We start from the raw sequence: 15,476 nt of genomic DNA, 5'->3' as shown, positions 1-15,476 counted from the left end.
GGGAGAAAGATGATGAGACAAGCACGACCGCAAACCACAGAACGCTCAGTGTGACACCAAGGAAGTTTGGTCTGTGAGTGCCCAGAGGAGGGAGCAACCCCTTTGCTGCCCCCGGGGTTAGGGAAGGCCCTTCAGACCAATGTCTTGGATCTGGATTTTGAAGGAAGGGCACTCCAGTTAGAGGGGACAGCACATGCAAAGGCTTTGAGGCAGGAAGTGCTTCTTCAGAGGTCAGAGGCAGCTCGGGCTTGGCAGTTTGGCGGCGTTGGCCCAATCAGTACTGAGGAGCAGGTCCCAAGACCCACGCTTCTCATGGCAGCCTGAGCTTCCTGAATGCCCATTTCACAGGTGAAGTAGCTGAGGCTCTGCTAGAGTAGGACTGAGAATCCAGAGCCTCTGCGCCACGCTGCCTCCCAGCCAAAAGGAACGCCGAGGGGAGACGCGGGGAGCGGGCCGGGGGACACAGCAGGAAGGGGATGGTGGGGCGGCCCGCGGAGGCCGCTGCGAGGCCGGAACCCTCCGTCCGGGATCCCGTGCGTGGCGGACGATCAAGGCCGAGCCACGCGCACAGGGCATGCCGGGAGCCGCGCCGGGGAAGTGCGGGCCGGAAGGGGCTGCGGCCGGGGGCCTGCGCGCGCTGGAGGGGGTACAGCGCGCCCGCACTTCGCGTGAAATGCTTCTCGAAAGACTAGGAGCTCGCTGCACAGTCGGGCCCTCAGAGTCACTAGGACCCCAAGGCTCGCCCAGAAGTGAGGGCGGTCCGGAGTGCGCCACCGTCCGGAAGTGCGGCGCCGTCGGTGCAGGGCTCGCCGGGAAATGTAGTCCCTCGGGGACGGCCCGGGGCGGTGGCCGCACGTCCCGCGGACCCGGTGGCCCATCGGGCGTGGACCCGGCATGGCGGGGCCGGGTGGCTCGGGCGGCCCGATCGGGTCCGGGGCCCTGGCCGGTGGCGCGCGGTCCAAGGTGGCCCCGAGCGTGGACTTTGACCACAGCTGCTCGGACAGTGTCGAGTACCTGACGCTCAACTTCGGGCCCTTTGAGACAGTGCATCGTTGGCGGCGCCTCCCGCCTTGCGACGAGTTCGTGGGGGCCCGGTACGGCGGGGCGTGGGGGTCCTGGGGAGGGGGTGTCTGAGGAGGTCCCAGGCGGGGCGCTGGGGCGAGGCCGGGCCGCCGTGTCCCAGAGCGGAACCCGGTAATGGCGGGGAGTTGTCCACGGCAAGGGAGGGGCTTCCGAGGGAGTCCCGGAGCGGGGTGGCCCCGGGCAGGGTACTAGAGTTAAGTTGTGTTTGTGGGTCTCGAGCTAGGGCCCCAGGTGCTCGGCAGGGGGGTGGGAGTGTCAGGGGTCCCCACATGCAGAGTCCTTTGGGGGTACTGGTGGAATTCAGGAGTCTCCATCGATCTTGGCAGTTGAGAGGAATTATCCGACTTCTGTGGCAGCCTCAGTGCCAAGTCTCATTCCTTGGGTGCCCCCAGGAGGGTCCTGGCCTGACTGCCACCCACCCCTCTCTTTCCAGGCGCAGCAAGCACACAGTGGTGGCCTATAAAGATGCCATCTATGTATTTGGTGGAGACAACGGGTGAGTCTGGATTGAGGAGGGAGAAGCACAGTGGTGGGGACTGGGTCTCTGCAGCTCCACTGCCATTTCTCCAGATATTAGCTAAGCACTCGGCCTCAGCTTCCAAATCAGTGAGGCTCCCTCAGCACTGCATCCAGTGGGTGGCACACTCAGGACACAGAAATGTCCCTCTTGTTCTGAGTGAGTGGACACAGCCTTGAAAGAAACACATCTGCCATGGCTGCCACCCCTGCCAGACACTTCTCCTTCCCTGTGCCTCCCTCTGGGCCTCATCCACATGCTCACATGGCAGTTGAGAAGGTTTGGAGGATACCAATTTATTTCCTTCCCCCATTTTTCACTTTTGTAAGGGTTTTCCCACATTTTGCTGTACATTCCCAGCAAACAGCTTTTCCTGACAGCATATCTCCATCCCACAAACAGTTCCCAGTTAGGTTGTGGCTGGTTTCCTTTGGTGAAATAATGGCCGAAGTGAACCCTTGGTTTGTGCAGCCGCATCCTTCTCCTGGCATGTTTTTCCCAGGAGCTGGACCACCCAGAGGGAAAGAGCTGTCTTAGCGAGGGCGGGACCACATCAACTGCAGGGTGCGGGCACAGCAGGCAGGCTTGTTCTGCACCAGGAGGGGGGGGTCCGGTCTGGTCCGGTCTGGTCAGGGAAGCCTTCCTGGAGGGGCTGATGACCTGAAAGATGAGTAGGAGTGAGCCAGGCAAAAGAGGAAGAGTGTCCCGAGCAGAGGGGTCAGTGTGGGCAACCACCCAGCGGTGGGAGAGTGCAGAACTGTGCTGCCCGGCATCCACTGGGCTTCCGTCCCTCGTCCACCCCTTGATGTGCTCAGGAGAGGCTAGGGATGCCCACCAGGGCTCTGGAGGGTTGGGAGCCTGCTGGATGTGGGGCTGAAGTTGGGCTCCTGGACAGACAGGGCTCAGTTCAGGTTACAGCTTTGTGGTTTGGGGCAGGTGGCTTAAAGCCACCAACTGCACCCTGATCTCCTCTGTAGAAGGCGGTGGGCCTCTGCCCTGCTTTTGCAGGGTGCTCCTGAGGGTCAGTGAGCATAGGGCTGTGAGAGGCTGAGGACAGAGGTGTCCCTGTGCTGAGGGTGTGGTGTTGGCACACAACTCATCCTGCCCTTGAGTCCTGTCCCTGCCTCTCAACCATAGGCTCTGGCCTGTAGCCCAGGCAGGGCTGGCCTCTGATTGGTGCTGCAGCCGTGGTCCTGCAGGATTCCCTGGAGGAGCTGACCTGGGGCTGACAGAGTGGGCAAGCCCCCGCGGGGACCTTCAGACTGGGTAGAAGGGTCTCTTGGGCGTGGCCCCTGGCTTCCAGCCTGTCTTCCTCAGTCTTTCTCCCCATGTGCAGCCAGCTAGAGTGTGTTCCTTCTTGAGTCATAACCCTGGGATGGTTCCCTCTGAGTGAAAATGCAAGCCCTCCTGGCAGTTTGTGAGGCCCTGCCCACGTCTGCACCCACAGCTCCCCTGCCTTTGTCTGTGCTGCACTGGGTGACACCTCTGCCTTGCGGTGTTCTGATTGCACCAAGCATCCTCCTGCTCAGCCCCTCTCGCTGGCTGTTCCCTGCTTCCCACCCTTCCTGCCCCTCCTCTAAATCTCCTGTGAGTGAGGCATTCCCCCACCCCTTGGACTAACCGGACCAGCCAGCAGCCCCCACCTCCCCTTCTGCACCTCTTACTGGCTCCATTGGCCCCCAGGGCACACAGATGTTTCTTGTCTGTCTCCTCGGCCAGGGCTGGACCTGTATTCCAGCACCCAGACAATTCAATAAATGTTTGTCACAGGACAAACAGGAATAAAATGAGGAAGAGGCATCCGCCCACAGATGTTTACTGCAGCCTTAATGAGAATCCCCTGAACCAGAAAAGGCCTGGTGTCCAGCGCAGGGCAGTGGGTGGGGACATCCCCCTGGAGTGTTCTGTAGCAGGTGGAGTTTGAGTGACAACTGTGTAGCTAGAAGCAGAAACATTTTCTCTACAATGTGACACTAAGAAACAGGATAGGAATTTGTCTCATTCTAGTTGCAACTTTGTACAGACTGACTGGCTACAAAGATGCTCATGTAGCTGGGGGGGGGGGCAGTACAAATGAGTAAAAGGGAGGGACTACAGTCATGCCTCTGCTTCCCAGCCCCAGCCCCCTGGCTCCGTGGCCTCAGGCAGGCCCTTTGGTCTCCCAGGCTGTTTCCTGGAGGCAGAGGCTAAATGAGGCGGCTGGGGTGCTGGGCTCCTGTTGGGTGGACGCCCTTCTCCCTCTTACTGATAAGGGCTGGGTGGTAACGTGCAGGTCTTTTTTTTTTTTTAATTTATTTATTTATTAATTTATTTATTTTTGACTGCATTGGGTCTTCGTTGCTCCGTGTGGATTTTCTCTAATTGTGGCTAGCGGGGGCTACTCTTCGCTGTGGTGCGCGGGCTTCTCATTGTGGTGGCTTCTCTTGTTGTGGAGCATGGACTCTAGGCGCGCGGGCTCAGTAGTTGTGGTGCACGGGCTTAGTTGCTCCGCGGCATGTGGGATCTTCCTGGCCCAGGGCTCAAACCCGTGCCCCCTGCATTGGCAGGCGGATTCTTACCCACTGTGCCACCAGGGAAGCCTTGCTTTATTGTATCTTTAAGGTAGTTATTACATTAGCTTTGCAATAAAGAGGTGGCAGGAAGAGAGAGAAGGCAAGGGGCCTCCTCTGACATGTGAGCCAGCGTCTGCATTGTATGGCGCAGCCTCGGAGAAGGGGCGCTGCAGCCCATGAGTGGGTGTGTGGGTGGGGATTCTGGAGTGGGGGGTGAGGTGTGAGGAGCCTGAGATCATGCTTGAGTCCTGACCCCAGGCAGGCTGGTCCCGCACCAGCTGGGAAGCTTCCTTTGGGTCACCTCTCTGGTCCCTCTGGCATCAGCTGGTTGCCTGGCCCTGGCTGAGTCCCCCAAACAGCTGCCCCCACCCCCGGGCACAGTGTCCATCTCCCGGGTCCCTGGCTGTCTTTCAGGAAGACGATGCTCAACGACCTCCTTCGTTTCGACGTGAAGGACTGCTCCTGGTGCAGGTGGGTGTCCCCGGTTCCAGCCCCGCTTTTCTCCAGACACGGAGCACCACTGGGGCCTGACTGCCAGCCAGGTCCCGCTCGTGGAGAGCTAGAGAAGCTTCGAGGAGGAGATGACAGCGCCCAGGACTGCTCTTAGTGATCCCCTCTATTTCCTGGCTTTCTTTTCTGGTCTGTGGCTGAGATTGGTTTTTCTGGATCCTGTTATTTAAGGGGATCTATTTGATCCAGCTGTGGGTCCTTCGATTCTGCCTCAGGAGAGCTCTTCAGTCACCAGGCCTGTCTCCTGGAGCCGACAGGGGGACCATGGGCTGATGGGGCGTTCCAGGATGGTCTCTGCTGCTGCAGGGTGCCGCCCAGGGGCTGGCAGCAGCGGCTCCCCTGCCCTCCCTGCCCTGTGGGGCCTATCCTCTGCCAGGAGACCCCACACAGGCAGTGGGCAGCCTGTAGGTCCTGGCTTCCCTTCCCAGCTGTGTGGCCTTGGGCATGACACCTGCCATCTCTGAGCACTGCACATTTGTGCCCATCTGCTCCAGTCCAGCCCCCGCTGGGAGCAGCTCACAGCTGAGGAGAGAAAAAGATACCAGGATTAGGAGGTGCTGGGCTTCCTTCTGAGCTGTACCAGCTCCTTGTGCAGGAGCCCCTCGGCACCAGGCTCTGCAGCAGCTCTGGGCGCTGCTCTCTGGGGTGGGGTCTCACTGCCCCCCTTCGACAGAGGAGGATGTCCAGGCCCAGGACTCACAGTTGCTGAATGTGGCCCAACAGGTGGCATCACCCCTTGCCCAAACACCCGGGTGGTGCTAGATTGCTTTGGAAGTTTATGTGTTGTTTCTCTCACACTTGATTGTAAAATGTGTCCAAGAGTTACAGATTAATTTAAAAGTCACTCTCAAGACTTTATAATTCTTTGTTAAAAATTGCTTAGGTATAAAACTCTGAAAAGGAGCAGCCCCAGGAAAGCAGTATAAACCGGTTTTTAATTCAATAAATAAGATGTGTGGACCACCCATGCTGCAGAATATGGTGCAGCTGTGGGGATGCAGGTGTGGATGGTTCCAGAGTAGCAAGGACATCTACCACATGATTCCATTTAAAACAATTACTCAGACACATAAATATGCCTGGGAAAGGTGGTGGGGAGGCGCGCTCAAGGTGTGGATGGTGGTTTCTGGCAAAGGAATTATACATATATTTCAGCGCTGTTTTTTTGGTTTTTCTTTATTGGCAATTTTTTAAGGTTTCTATAACGAGACAGGTATTACCCTCAAAATACAAAAGTAAAAAGAAGTTTGGGGGTGAGGGGGGCTTCCCCCTGCTGACACCCACTGCCCCTTCTCCCCCCACCAGAGCCTTCACCACTGGGACCCCTCCTGCTCCCCGCTACCACCACTCGGCCGTCGTTTATGGCAGCAGCATGTTCGTCTTTGGTGAGCGGCCCTCCTCCCATCAAGCCTCGACCATGTGCTGTGCTTGGCCAGCCTCTCTGTGTACTGTCCTCTGAGTTCCTGGGCTGGGTTGAGGCCCTCTCATGGGCCCCTTTCCCTGACTGTCCTGATCTCCTGAGGGTGGAACCGTCAGCCTCTGTGGCCAGGCTGGTGTCTCCCAACCAGGGGCAGGACATGGGGTTCTGCTCATCTGTCACCAGAGCCTCGAGCAGGGGCAGGCAGGCAGGAGGTGCCCCACAGGGTCAGAGGGGTCCCAGAGTACATTTTAACTGAGGCCAGATCCTGCCCCCACCCCGTGGGTTTGATGACTGAGTTGCTGCCTTTGGATGTGACAGCTTCTCACTCTCTTTACAGGGGGCTACACTGGGGACATTTATTCCAATTCCAACTTGAAGAATAAAAATGACCTCTTTGAGTACAAGTTTGCAACTGGCCAGTGGACGGAGTGGAAAATTGAAGGACGGTGAGAGACTTTGCTGAGACCTTTGGGGTTGTGCAGGCTGCCGCGCTGGGTCTCAGGGGGCAGCGGGCCTGGATCAGCTCTGTAGAATTACAGATGAAGAGCCCGAGACCTGGAAGAGAGAGCTGCGCCCATGGCGGCCAGAGCTGGGAGTGGGCGTTAACTGCCAGTCGCTCCTGTCTGCTCCTCCCCCAGCTCTTAGATACCCTCCTTCCAGAGGGTAGAAGGGACAGCTGTACTGCGGATGGCACTTCTCTGGCCCTGTTTTGCAAGCACCCCCTTGATATTGGGTGGGAGCTGGGAGGGGGCTCTGTGCCCTTGGACATGTGACTCCTTGTCCAGCTGCCCCGGCCTCGTGAGTTCAGCCTCTGCCACTGTCCCTTATTCCCAGCGGCCCAGCTGGAGTCCCCAGAGTTCGGGTCAGCAGGTGTGGGCACGGCAGCCCCAGGGCCCGGCGGCACTCGCAGAATGTGGCCCTGGCCTCGTGGGGCCATGAGGCTCAGATCTGCACGGGGCGGCCTCCCTGCTCACCCCCTCCTCCTGCCCCAGGTTGCCAGTCGCTAGGTCAGCCCATGGCGCCACAGTGTACAGTGACAAGCTGTGGATCTTTGCCGGCTATGACGGCAACGCCAGGTAGGTGGCGGCCGGAAGTGCACCGAGGCACAGAGCAGCCTTCCTGCGCTGGGGAGGGAGGACTCGAGCTGGGGTTTTCTCAGGAGGGTGGGTGTGTAGACAGGGCTGGGAGAATAGGAAGATGGGCAGGACGAGGGCCACTGAGTGGAGCCCCCGCCCGACCCTCACAGGGGACAGAAGTTCTGGCACCCCTGAAGCCCCCTGGGGCGACTGAGGGGGTGGCGAGCCCACCCACGTCTGTGCAGCTGGCTGAGGATGTGCTGGCTCCACAGCCCCGGGGCCACAGCTGGGTGTCATCAGAGCCAGGGGTCGGGTGGTGGCCCCTCGAATGGCTGGGGTGAGGATACTCGGGCCCATGGTGAGCAGTGACCTGAGTGAGCAGGAGGGTGGCAGCGGCAGGTCTCAGACCCGGCCTGCCTCCCCATGGAGGGCAACAGGGGCGCCTGCCTGTGTCATGGGCCCTTTCCTCCTTGTTGTAGAACATCGGCTTTGCTGTATTTTTCTGATTACAAAAACAGCACACGCTCATTCCCCAGGAATTCAGCGTTACAGAAGCTCCAAGTGCTGCAGGGTTAGTGGTGGCTTCTGTGAGGGCCTCTCCTGGCTCCAGGGGGCCCGGCCCAGCAGGGATTCAGTGCAGCCCCCAGCCGAAGCCCCCACCCTGAGGCCGCTCCATAGTCCCCTGGTCAGAATCCCCCTTGGTGCGTTGTCCTCCGGGAGCCTTCCCTCCTGGCTGGGCCCAGGCCCACCCTGACCGCCAGCCCAGCTGTGGGGTCCCAACCCCTCTGTCCTAATGCAGGTTAAACGACATGTGGACCATCGGCCTCCAGGACCGGGAGCTAACGTGCTGGGAGGAGGTGAGGGGCACGGGGCCGGGGAGGCCGCTTTGTTCCTGGCCTCGCCAGGCCCTCCTGACATCCGGCCCAGCCCTCTCACAGTCCCCGCGGTGGTTACCCAGTGACTACGGGCTCCGAGCCTGTGACTGGTGCAGTTTGGGGATGATCCACCCTTCTTTGAACACAGTGGGGGTGGCTACTGTCGGGGTCCTGGGCAGTGTGTCTAACCACTGCCCTGTCTCACCTGTAGTGAGGACTTCAGCCCCAACTGTTCAAAACTGGGCCCATTCAGATGGGGGCTTTAAGCTGTTCCACAGAAATGGACCCATGACCCCTCACTCACGGAAGGTTCAGGAGTGAACGTAGCCCTAGCTCAGCAGGTTGGCCCCGGACCAGGAGAAGGGCTCATGGCTTCCCCAACCACGCAGGTAGCCCAGAGCGGCGAGATCCCGCCCTCCTGCTGCAACTTCCCGGCGGCCGTGTGCCGGGACAGGATGTTTGTCTTCTCAGGCCAGAGCGGGGCCAAGATAACCAACAATCTCTTCCAGTTCGAGTTCAAGAACAAGACGTGAGTGCCCTGCTGGTGGGGCCCCTGTTAGCACGCCACACCAGTGCCCGGGGCTGCCTGTGTGGGCTCCACACACAGCCAGCACCTTGGGAGCAGGGCCGTGAGGGCCCTTACGCAGCCTGGGCCTGAGACCCCCGCAGGCCCCTCGGGGAGTGGCTGCAGCCCAGCATCCCGGGGCCTAGGCGGCCTCCTTCCTTGTCCCAGGGTGAAGACAGCCAGCCACCCCTTCCAGCAGCTGCCTCGCCGGGCAGGTGCCACCCTCCTGCCCTGCCCCTGATACCTGCTCCATGCTGGGGGATGAGGGCAAGACAGGACCCCATGATGGGCTGCGAGGAGCCAGGCAGGCCTGGTGCCAGGATGAAATGGGGTGGGGGGCTCAGAGCCCAGGTGGAGGCTGCAGGGGAGCACGAACCCCCACCCCATCGCTGGTTCACACGCAGCGTGAACACACATCACAGGTGGACACGCATCCCTACTGAGCACCTGCTCCGGGGTTCTCCGCCGCCCCCGCAGCGGCGCTACGGGCACACCATGGTGGCCTTTGACCGCCACCTTTACGTGTTTGGGGGCGCAGCTGACAACACACTCCCCAACGAGCTGCACTGCTACGACGTGGACTTCCAGACCTGGGAGGTCATTCAGCCCAGCTCGGACAGCGAGGTGAGTGCTGCTGGTCCACAGGTGGGTGGGGCCAGGGCCAGGGGCTCCAGACAGCCAGCAGGAGCAAGGCTGGGACACCCGGGGCCCTCAGCCCTGGACATTGCCCTGGCCCGACCCCGGCCTGGGCCCCTCTGGTCTGTTCTCCATCTTACCACCTATGGGCTAACACTTCATGGCCCAACATTTGTGCTGTGCTGGGGATGTTCTCCCGGGATGCATGCCTTGACTGCAGCCAGGCTCCCATCTCGGCCGTGCTGGGAGCACCCTCATCCTGTGTCACTTTCCCCCCACACTGTCCCCACAGCACCCATCCCCACCCCAGGCAGGGACAGCAGCGGTCTCTGGCCACCTGCCCGGCCCTTGCTGAGGGGCCGTGCACCCGTGTGTCTCCCCTAGGTCAGTGGGGCCGAGATGCCCGAGCGAGCGTCCGCTTCCGAGGAGGCACCTGCCTCGGGCTCCGAGGAGCGGGGCGGCTGCAAGAAGTCCCGGGATGTGTTCGGCCTGGACTTTGGCAGCACCACCACCAGGCAGCCTACCCTGCCAGCCTCAGAGGTGAGGGCCGGCACCCTCGTACCCACCCCTCACGCCCTGAAGCTGGTCCTGTGATGAAGAGGCCGAGGCTCAGGGCTTACACAGCACATGAGGCGAGGCCAGGAGCCCATGCCTTGCTGGACGGGCCACATGGGTGCAGCACATGACACCCAGCACCCTCTGCCACCTGGTGGGGCCACAGGGCCTGTCCTGTCTGCGGGCCCACACAGGCCCCGCCTCCCCCCCACCCCCTGCATGATTGTGCGGGGGGTGGGGGGGTCCTGCCCTGTAGCCCCTCCTTCCAGGCCACCAGTGCCCTTGCCCTCCTTGCTTAGAGCCTGGCCGCGGCCAGGCCTCAGCCAGCCCCGCTGCTGGACACCCCGCCCTGTCCCTTCCCCTCCAGTTGCCCAGTGGAAGGCTCTTCCACGCGGCCGCTGTGATCTCCGACGCCATGTACATCTTCGGGGGCACCGTGGACAACAACATCCGCAGTGGGGAGATGTACAGGTTCCAGGTGGGGCAGCCCGAGCTGCCGGCCTGAGGCGGAAACTGTGGAAACCGAGCCCCTGGGGGGCGGGGCTTTGTGGGGGCAGGGATTGTCCAGCGCGAGAGCCGCGGCTGCACCTGGTGGGCTGGCAGCCCCTCTGAGGGGTCGGGCGGTTGGGCCGGGGTACTCTGGAACCTGAGTGCGGGCGGGGCCGGGTGGGGGGCCGGGGGGCCCCCCGCAGAGCCCATGGGGGGCTGGCTGGGCGGACCCGTCCAGCAGCGTGGTCTCTGCCTGCAGTTCTCCTGTTACCCCAAGTGCACGCTGCACGAGGACTACGGGCGGCTGTGGGAGAGCCGCCAGTTCTGCGACGTGGAGTTCGTGCTGGGCGAGGTGGGTTCCCCTCCTGTGCCCGCTGGCGGCCCCCGCCCCCAGGGTGAGGGTCCCCCGCCCTTCACCAAGGTGTCTCTCTTCCGGCAGAAGGAGGACTGCGTGCAGGGCCACGTGGCCATCGTCACGGCACGCAGCCGCTGGCTCCGCAGGAAGATCGTGCAGGCGCGGGAGCGGCTGACCCAGGTGAGGGCCGCCCGCCGCCTGGGCAGAGGCTTCTGTGGGGTGTTCTTGAGCGCCCCTTCCTCTGCCCACAGAAGCTGGAGGAGGAGGCGGCCCCGGCACTCAGGGAGGGCCCCTCTGGGACCGCGGGTGGGGCCCGGCCGCCCCTGCTGCGCGTGGCTATCCGCGAGGCCGAGGCACGGTCCTTCGAGGTGCTCATGCAGTTCCTCTACACAGACAAGATCAAGTACCCGCGGAAAGGTCGGCCTGCGCCGCGGGCGGGAGGGAACGGGATGGGGTGTGGGCAGCCCTGCCTGGCAGGGGGCAGCCGGGGTCTCCGAGGCTTCGCCCCGCCTGTGGCTGAGCCACCTCGTGGCGGAAGGAGCCCGGGCCCCCCCCACAACGCCCCGCCGGAGGCTCAGGGGGTTCTTGGGCGCAGGCCACGTGGAGGATGTGCTGCTCATCATGGATGTGTACAAGCTGGCACTGGGCTTCCAGCTGTGCCGCCTAGAGCAGTTGTGTCGTCAGTACATCGAGGCCTCCGTGGACCTGCAGAACGTGCTGGTCGTGTGCGAGAGCGCTGCCCGGCTGCAGCTGGGCCAGCTCAAGGTGCGGGGCGGGGTCCGTGGCAGCCTGTGCCCCCTCCCCGCCCGCTGTGGCAGGCCCGGTGAGGCCTGACCCGGTGGCCTGCGGCCTGTCTGTCCAGGAGCACTGCCTGAACTTCGTGGTGAAGGATTCCCACTTCAACCAGGTGATCATGATGAAGGAGTTCGAGCACCTCTCTTCTCCTCTGATCGTGGAGATTGTGCGGCGGAAGCAGCAGCCGCCTCCCCGCGCCCCCTCGGACCAGCCTGTGGACATCGGTAGGGACCCACCTGGTCCCCGAGAGCGGTGGACAGGGTGCAGCCACCTTGGGCACAGGGTCCTACCGCAGGCGGCTCAGGCTCGGGCAAGGCAGAGACCTGCTCAGCGGGCTGGGTGCCAGGGCGGCATCTCCCAGGCCCATTCCTGGGGGAACACGGGTCCTGTCCAGCGAGTGCTGCCCTGACTGGGACGACAGGCATGAGGGTCTGCAGCGAGCAACGAGCTGAGGGTCCCATTATTAGTTGCCCAGCTTCTCTTCTAGGTGGGCCCACATCTGGGCCTGGTAAGGGGTGGGCATAGCCCTTAGACGCTCGGCACCTCCCTGTCCCATCCCCACCCAGCCAGGAAGGGACCTTACAGACTCCTTCACCCCCTGGCCCTGGGGCCTGTGCTGCCTCGGCCATGGGCTCCAGGTGACACAGCCGAGGGGGCTTCAGCACTGGGGCAGGAGAGGGCTCAGTGGGCCGAGTCCGGGAGAAGGTCAGACTCTGGGGGGACAGAGCCTCAAGGGCCAGAGTGAGGCCTCTGACCTGGGGGTTTCGTTCAGGGGGGGCAACACGGGCAGATGCACAGGAGGCGGTGCCCTGGGGTCCCGCATCCTGAGTCAGAAGCCGCCCTCCGGCTCAGGGCCCCTCTACACCCCCAGGCACGTCTCTGATCCAGGACATGAAGGCATACCTGGAGGGGGCGGGCGCGGAGTTCTGTGACATCACGCTGCTGCTGGATGGGCACCCGCGGCCAGCCCACAAGGCCATTCTGGCCGCCCGCTCCAGGTGGGTGGGGTGTGGCTCGCGGGTGGGCGGGCGGGTGGGTGGGCAGCTGGGCACTGGCCGACTTGCTGAGGGCCGGCCCACCGTCTGCAGCTACTTCGAGGCCATGTTCCGGTCCTTCATGCCTGAGGACGGCCAGGTGAACATCTCCATCGGGGAGATGGTGCCCAGCAGGCAGGCCTTCGAGTCCATGCTGCGCTACATGTACTACGGCGAGGTCAACATGCCACCCGAGGACTCACTGCATCCTCACCTCTGGGGCTCCCGGGTCATTCCCAGGACAGCTTTGGGCCCTGCTGGCTTGGCCTGGCCAGGCGATTTCCTGAGGACTTCTTGGTGCCCAGTCTCTTCCGGGTTCTCTGGAACAGTCGGTTGGCTGGCTCAGAGAGGTTTGCAGCCAGGAGAGACGGGTGGGTTCAGAGGAAGGGGTCATGGTTCCATGTGGGGTGATTCCTGGCCAGGTCATGTCTGTGGGGGTCTGAACATGGGGGGCCAGGATGCCCTTCAGGGCTCTGAGGCCGTGGATGTTTCAGCAGATGGGCATGTGGGGTACTTTCCTGGGGAGAGGAACCTGTGGTTTTCTTTGGATCCTGAATGGAGCCTTGGACCCCTGAGTGGTTCAAAGCCCATGTAGAGGCTCTGCCTGGATGGGAGCCCGGCTGTTGTGGTGGGTGGGCACCCCTTGACCTGAGCAGGAGGCAGCAGCCCTGGTTCAGGGCTTCTCCGTCCCTGGTGGGCCCCCAGGGGGGAAGAGGGCAGCTGGGTGGGAGGAAGGCTCTCTTGGCCCACAGCTCCTTAACCAGCCCTCAGCTACCTGTTCGCGGCGCCCTACTACTACGGCTTTTACAACAACCGGCTGCAGGCGTACTGCAAGCAGAACCTGGAGATGAATGTGACGGTGCAGAACGTGCTGCAGGTAGCTGCCCTGGCCCTGGGCCTCTGTGCCTGCGCGGTGTGCGGGGCAGGGGCAGCGCCTCAGGGAACCTGCCGTTCCAGATTCTGGAGGCAGCAGACAAGACGCAGGCGCTGGACATGAAGCGGCACTGCCTCCACATCATCGTGCACCAGTTCACCAAGGTCAGGGCCCTCCCACCCAGCGCGCTGCCTGCCCCGTCTGCAGGACATACTCCCCTTGGCGGTGGCCTGGGCCAGGTGGGAGGGGCCCTGGCTGCCTTGTGCAGCAGTGGGTTCTGGGGATAACCGGGCAGAGCTGTCCACCCACTGGCTGGTCCTCATCCCGTACTCGTTGGTCAAGCCCCCAGAAGACTCCTTGGCCACCTGGCCCTGGCAAGAACACAGCTCCATCCTTCTGGCCTTTGGTTGCCTCCGCAGGTCTCCAAGCTGCCCACACTGCGCTTGCTGAGCCAGCAGCTACTGCTGGACATCATCGACTCCCTTGCCTCCCACATCTCAGACAAGCAGTGCGCAGAGCTGGGTGCCGACATATGAGGGCCCATGTGGTGCCGCCCCGCCCTGCCTTGCCCACTGCAAAGACTGTGCTGGCCATGCTCGGGCCTGCGGCCAAGGGGTCGGGTGCCCAGGGCCTCCGAAGGGAGCTAAGTGGGGGACTCCAAACGCCCCATCTCACTGCTGAGGACACAGGTCCCACAGGAAGCGGACGGTGAAGCGGGATCCTGGCTGGCACCCTCTCCCGGGGTGGAGGTGTGGGTGGGAAGCCAGGGCTCAGTGGTGAGGACACTGCAGGAGGAGGCAGGGGTCCTGGCCAGGGCCCAGTGAGGGAGATGAGCCCACCAGGGAGCTGGCTTTGGGCCCCCTACACAGCAGGGACCCAGCATGGCTTGTGCATCCAGCCACTGGGTCATGTTGCCAAGACCCCTCAATGTGGGGGCCGCACAGTACCCTCAGACCCTCATCAAGGTTGGTGTAAGGGTTTCCTCCTGCCACCCAGAACTTGGGTAGATGGAATCCAACTGCAGGTGAATTTTGAGGTGTGAAGGGCCCTAAGGTCAGCTCCCAGCCTGCAGGGTCAGCCACTGCGGACTGGGCCAGGCATCCAGAGGGGCTGTGGGATCCCACCCGTGTGTGCATGGGGACCCTGGGCTGCGCCAGTGAAGTCAGAGATGCCCCAGGCCTGCATCTGTCCCTAAGTATTTATTGTCATAGGCTTGCCTCCATTAAAGCCACAGCAGTCCTACCTGCACCCAAACCTCACTGCGCAGTCCCCACTGGTGGCTCCAGCCCTCCGTCCTCCTGGAGCTGAAGCTGGGCCATGTGGCCCGATGGCTCAGGATAAGCCAGTCTTGCCTGGTTCTGTTCATGCCAGAAGTTCTCCACCCCCACCCAGGGTGCCCCAGTCACATAGTGGGAGGGCTGGTGGGAGGAATGCAGGCCAGCCTCTGGCCTCTCCCCACCTGAGGGGAACCCTGGGGGCCCGGAGCTGGTTCTCCTGGCTCCTGGGCTGCCCTGTAGGCTCCTGCCTAGGCTGGGAAACTGAGGAGAGGTCACTGAGTCCTTCCCTGTCCCGACAGAAGGTGCCAAGTCCACCCCAGTGGGGAAGGCACCATTCTGCCTCTCTTCTGGGAACAAGAACCCTTCTGCCCTGGCTGCCAGGAAGCCACTTTGGGGGAAACACAGTCCCTCTCTTCTGAGCCTTAGAGCTCGTTTCCTGCCTCTGGTTGTGCCCCACGTAAACGCAGCATCTGCCACTCCTCAGGCCTTGCTGAGAAACTCCAGGTGGACATCCTTAGGCAAGGGGTGCTCACCTGTAGGCCCAGCAAGCTAGGAAATGGCCTGTGCAAGGTGCACCTCGGCCGGCCCGCAGGCTTGGGAACCACCTGTGATCCTGCTCCGTGTCCGCCTCCTGTAATGGCCATTTGACTCTCCTGTGCGTAACGTGAATAAATGAAGTTTCACTCCAAGAGCCCCAAAAAGCAAAGCCCACAACACAGTGTGGCCTTTTCCAGGACTAGAAAGAATTCAGCGGTGCTCTTGTGGCCGCTGTGGCTGAGGCCCAGCAGGGAGGTCAAGTGTGTGGTTAAGTGCCTCACACACGGAGCTGCTGATCACAGGTGCAGGGAGGCCTGCCACGTTCA

The 15,476-nt window shown here is 62.2% G+C and overlaps 1 protein-coding gene across 3 annotated transcripts; it reads left to right on the top strand.

The window, feature by feature from the left end:
• Positions 1-58: 58 nt before the first annotated feature.
• LZTR1 (leucine zipper like post translational regulator 1) lies at positions 59-15,302 on the top strand. 3 transcript variants are annotated; one of them, XM_082417208.1, is made up of 21 exons: positions 571-1,094; positions 1,517-1,579; positions 4,567-4,623; positions 5,968-6,047; positions 6,420-6,528; positions 7,075-7,158; positions 7,958-8,015; positions 8,423-8,562; positions 9,021-9,222; positions 9,619-9,774; positions 10,157-10,267; positions 10,538-10,630; positions 10,718-10,813; positions 10,885-11,050; positions 11,229-11,398; positions 11,496-11,652; positions 12,300-12,426; positions 12,517-12,666; positions 13,234-13,339; positions 13,420-13,500; positions 13,756-15,302. In XM_082417208.1, the coding sequence occupies exons 1-21, from the start codon at positions 895-897 to the stop codon at positions 13,870-13,872; spliced, it is 2,523 nt and encodes an 840-aa protein (XP_082273334.1). In that variant the 5' UTR covers positions 571-894; the 3' UTR covers positions 13,873-15,302. The 3 variants fall into 3 exon arrangements, 2 of the variants coding, with proteins under 2 accessions (XP_082273335.1, XP_082273334.1); XM_082417209.1 differs by lacking the exon at positions 7,075-7,158 and having other exon boundaries at positions 567-1,094; XR_014251805.1 differs by lacking the exons at positions 13,234-13,339; positions 13,420-13,500; positions 13,756-15,302 and having other exon boundaries at positions 59-1,094; positions 12,281-12,426; positions 12,517-12,655.
• Positions 15,303-15,476: the final 174 nt, after the last annotated feature.

This window comes from Balaenoptera physalus (assembly GCF_965194825.1).
Source record: "Balaenoptera physalus genome assembly, chromosome: 12".
In the NCBI taxonomy this organism is placed as follows: Eukaryota; Metazoa; Chordata; class Mammalia; order Artiodactyla; family Balaenopteridae; genus Balaenoptera; species Balaenoptera physalus.
This window is presented reverse-complemented; position numbering and strand designations above follow the sequence as displayed.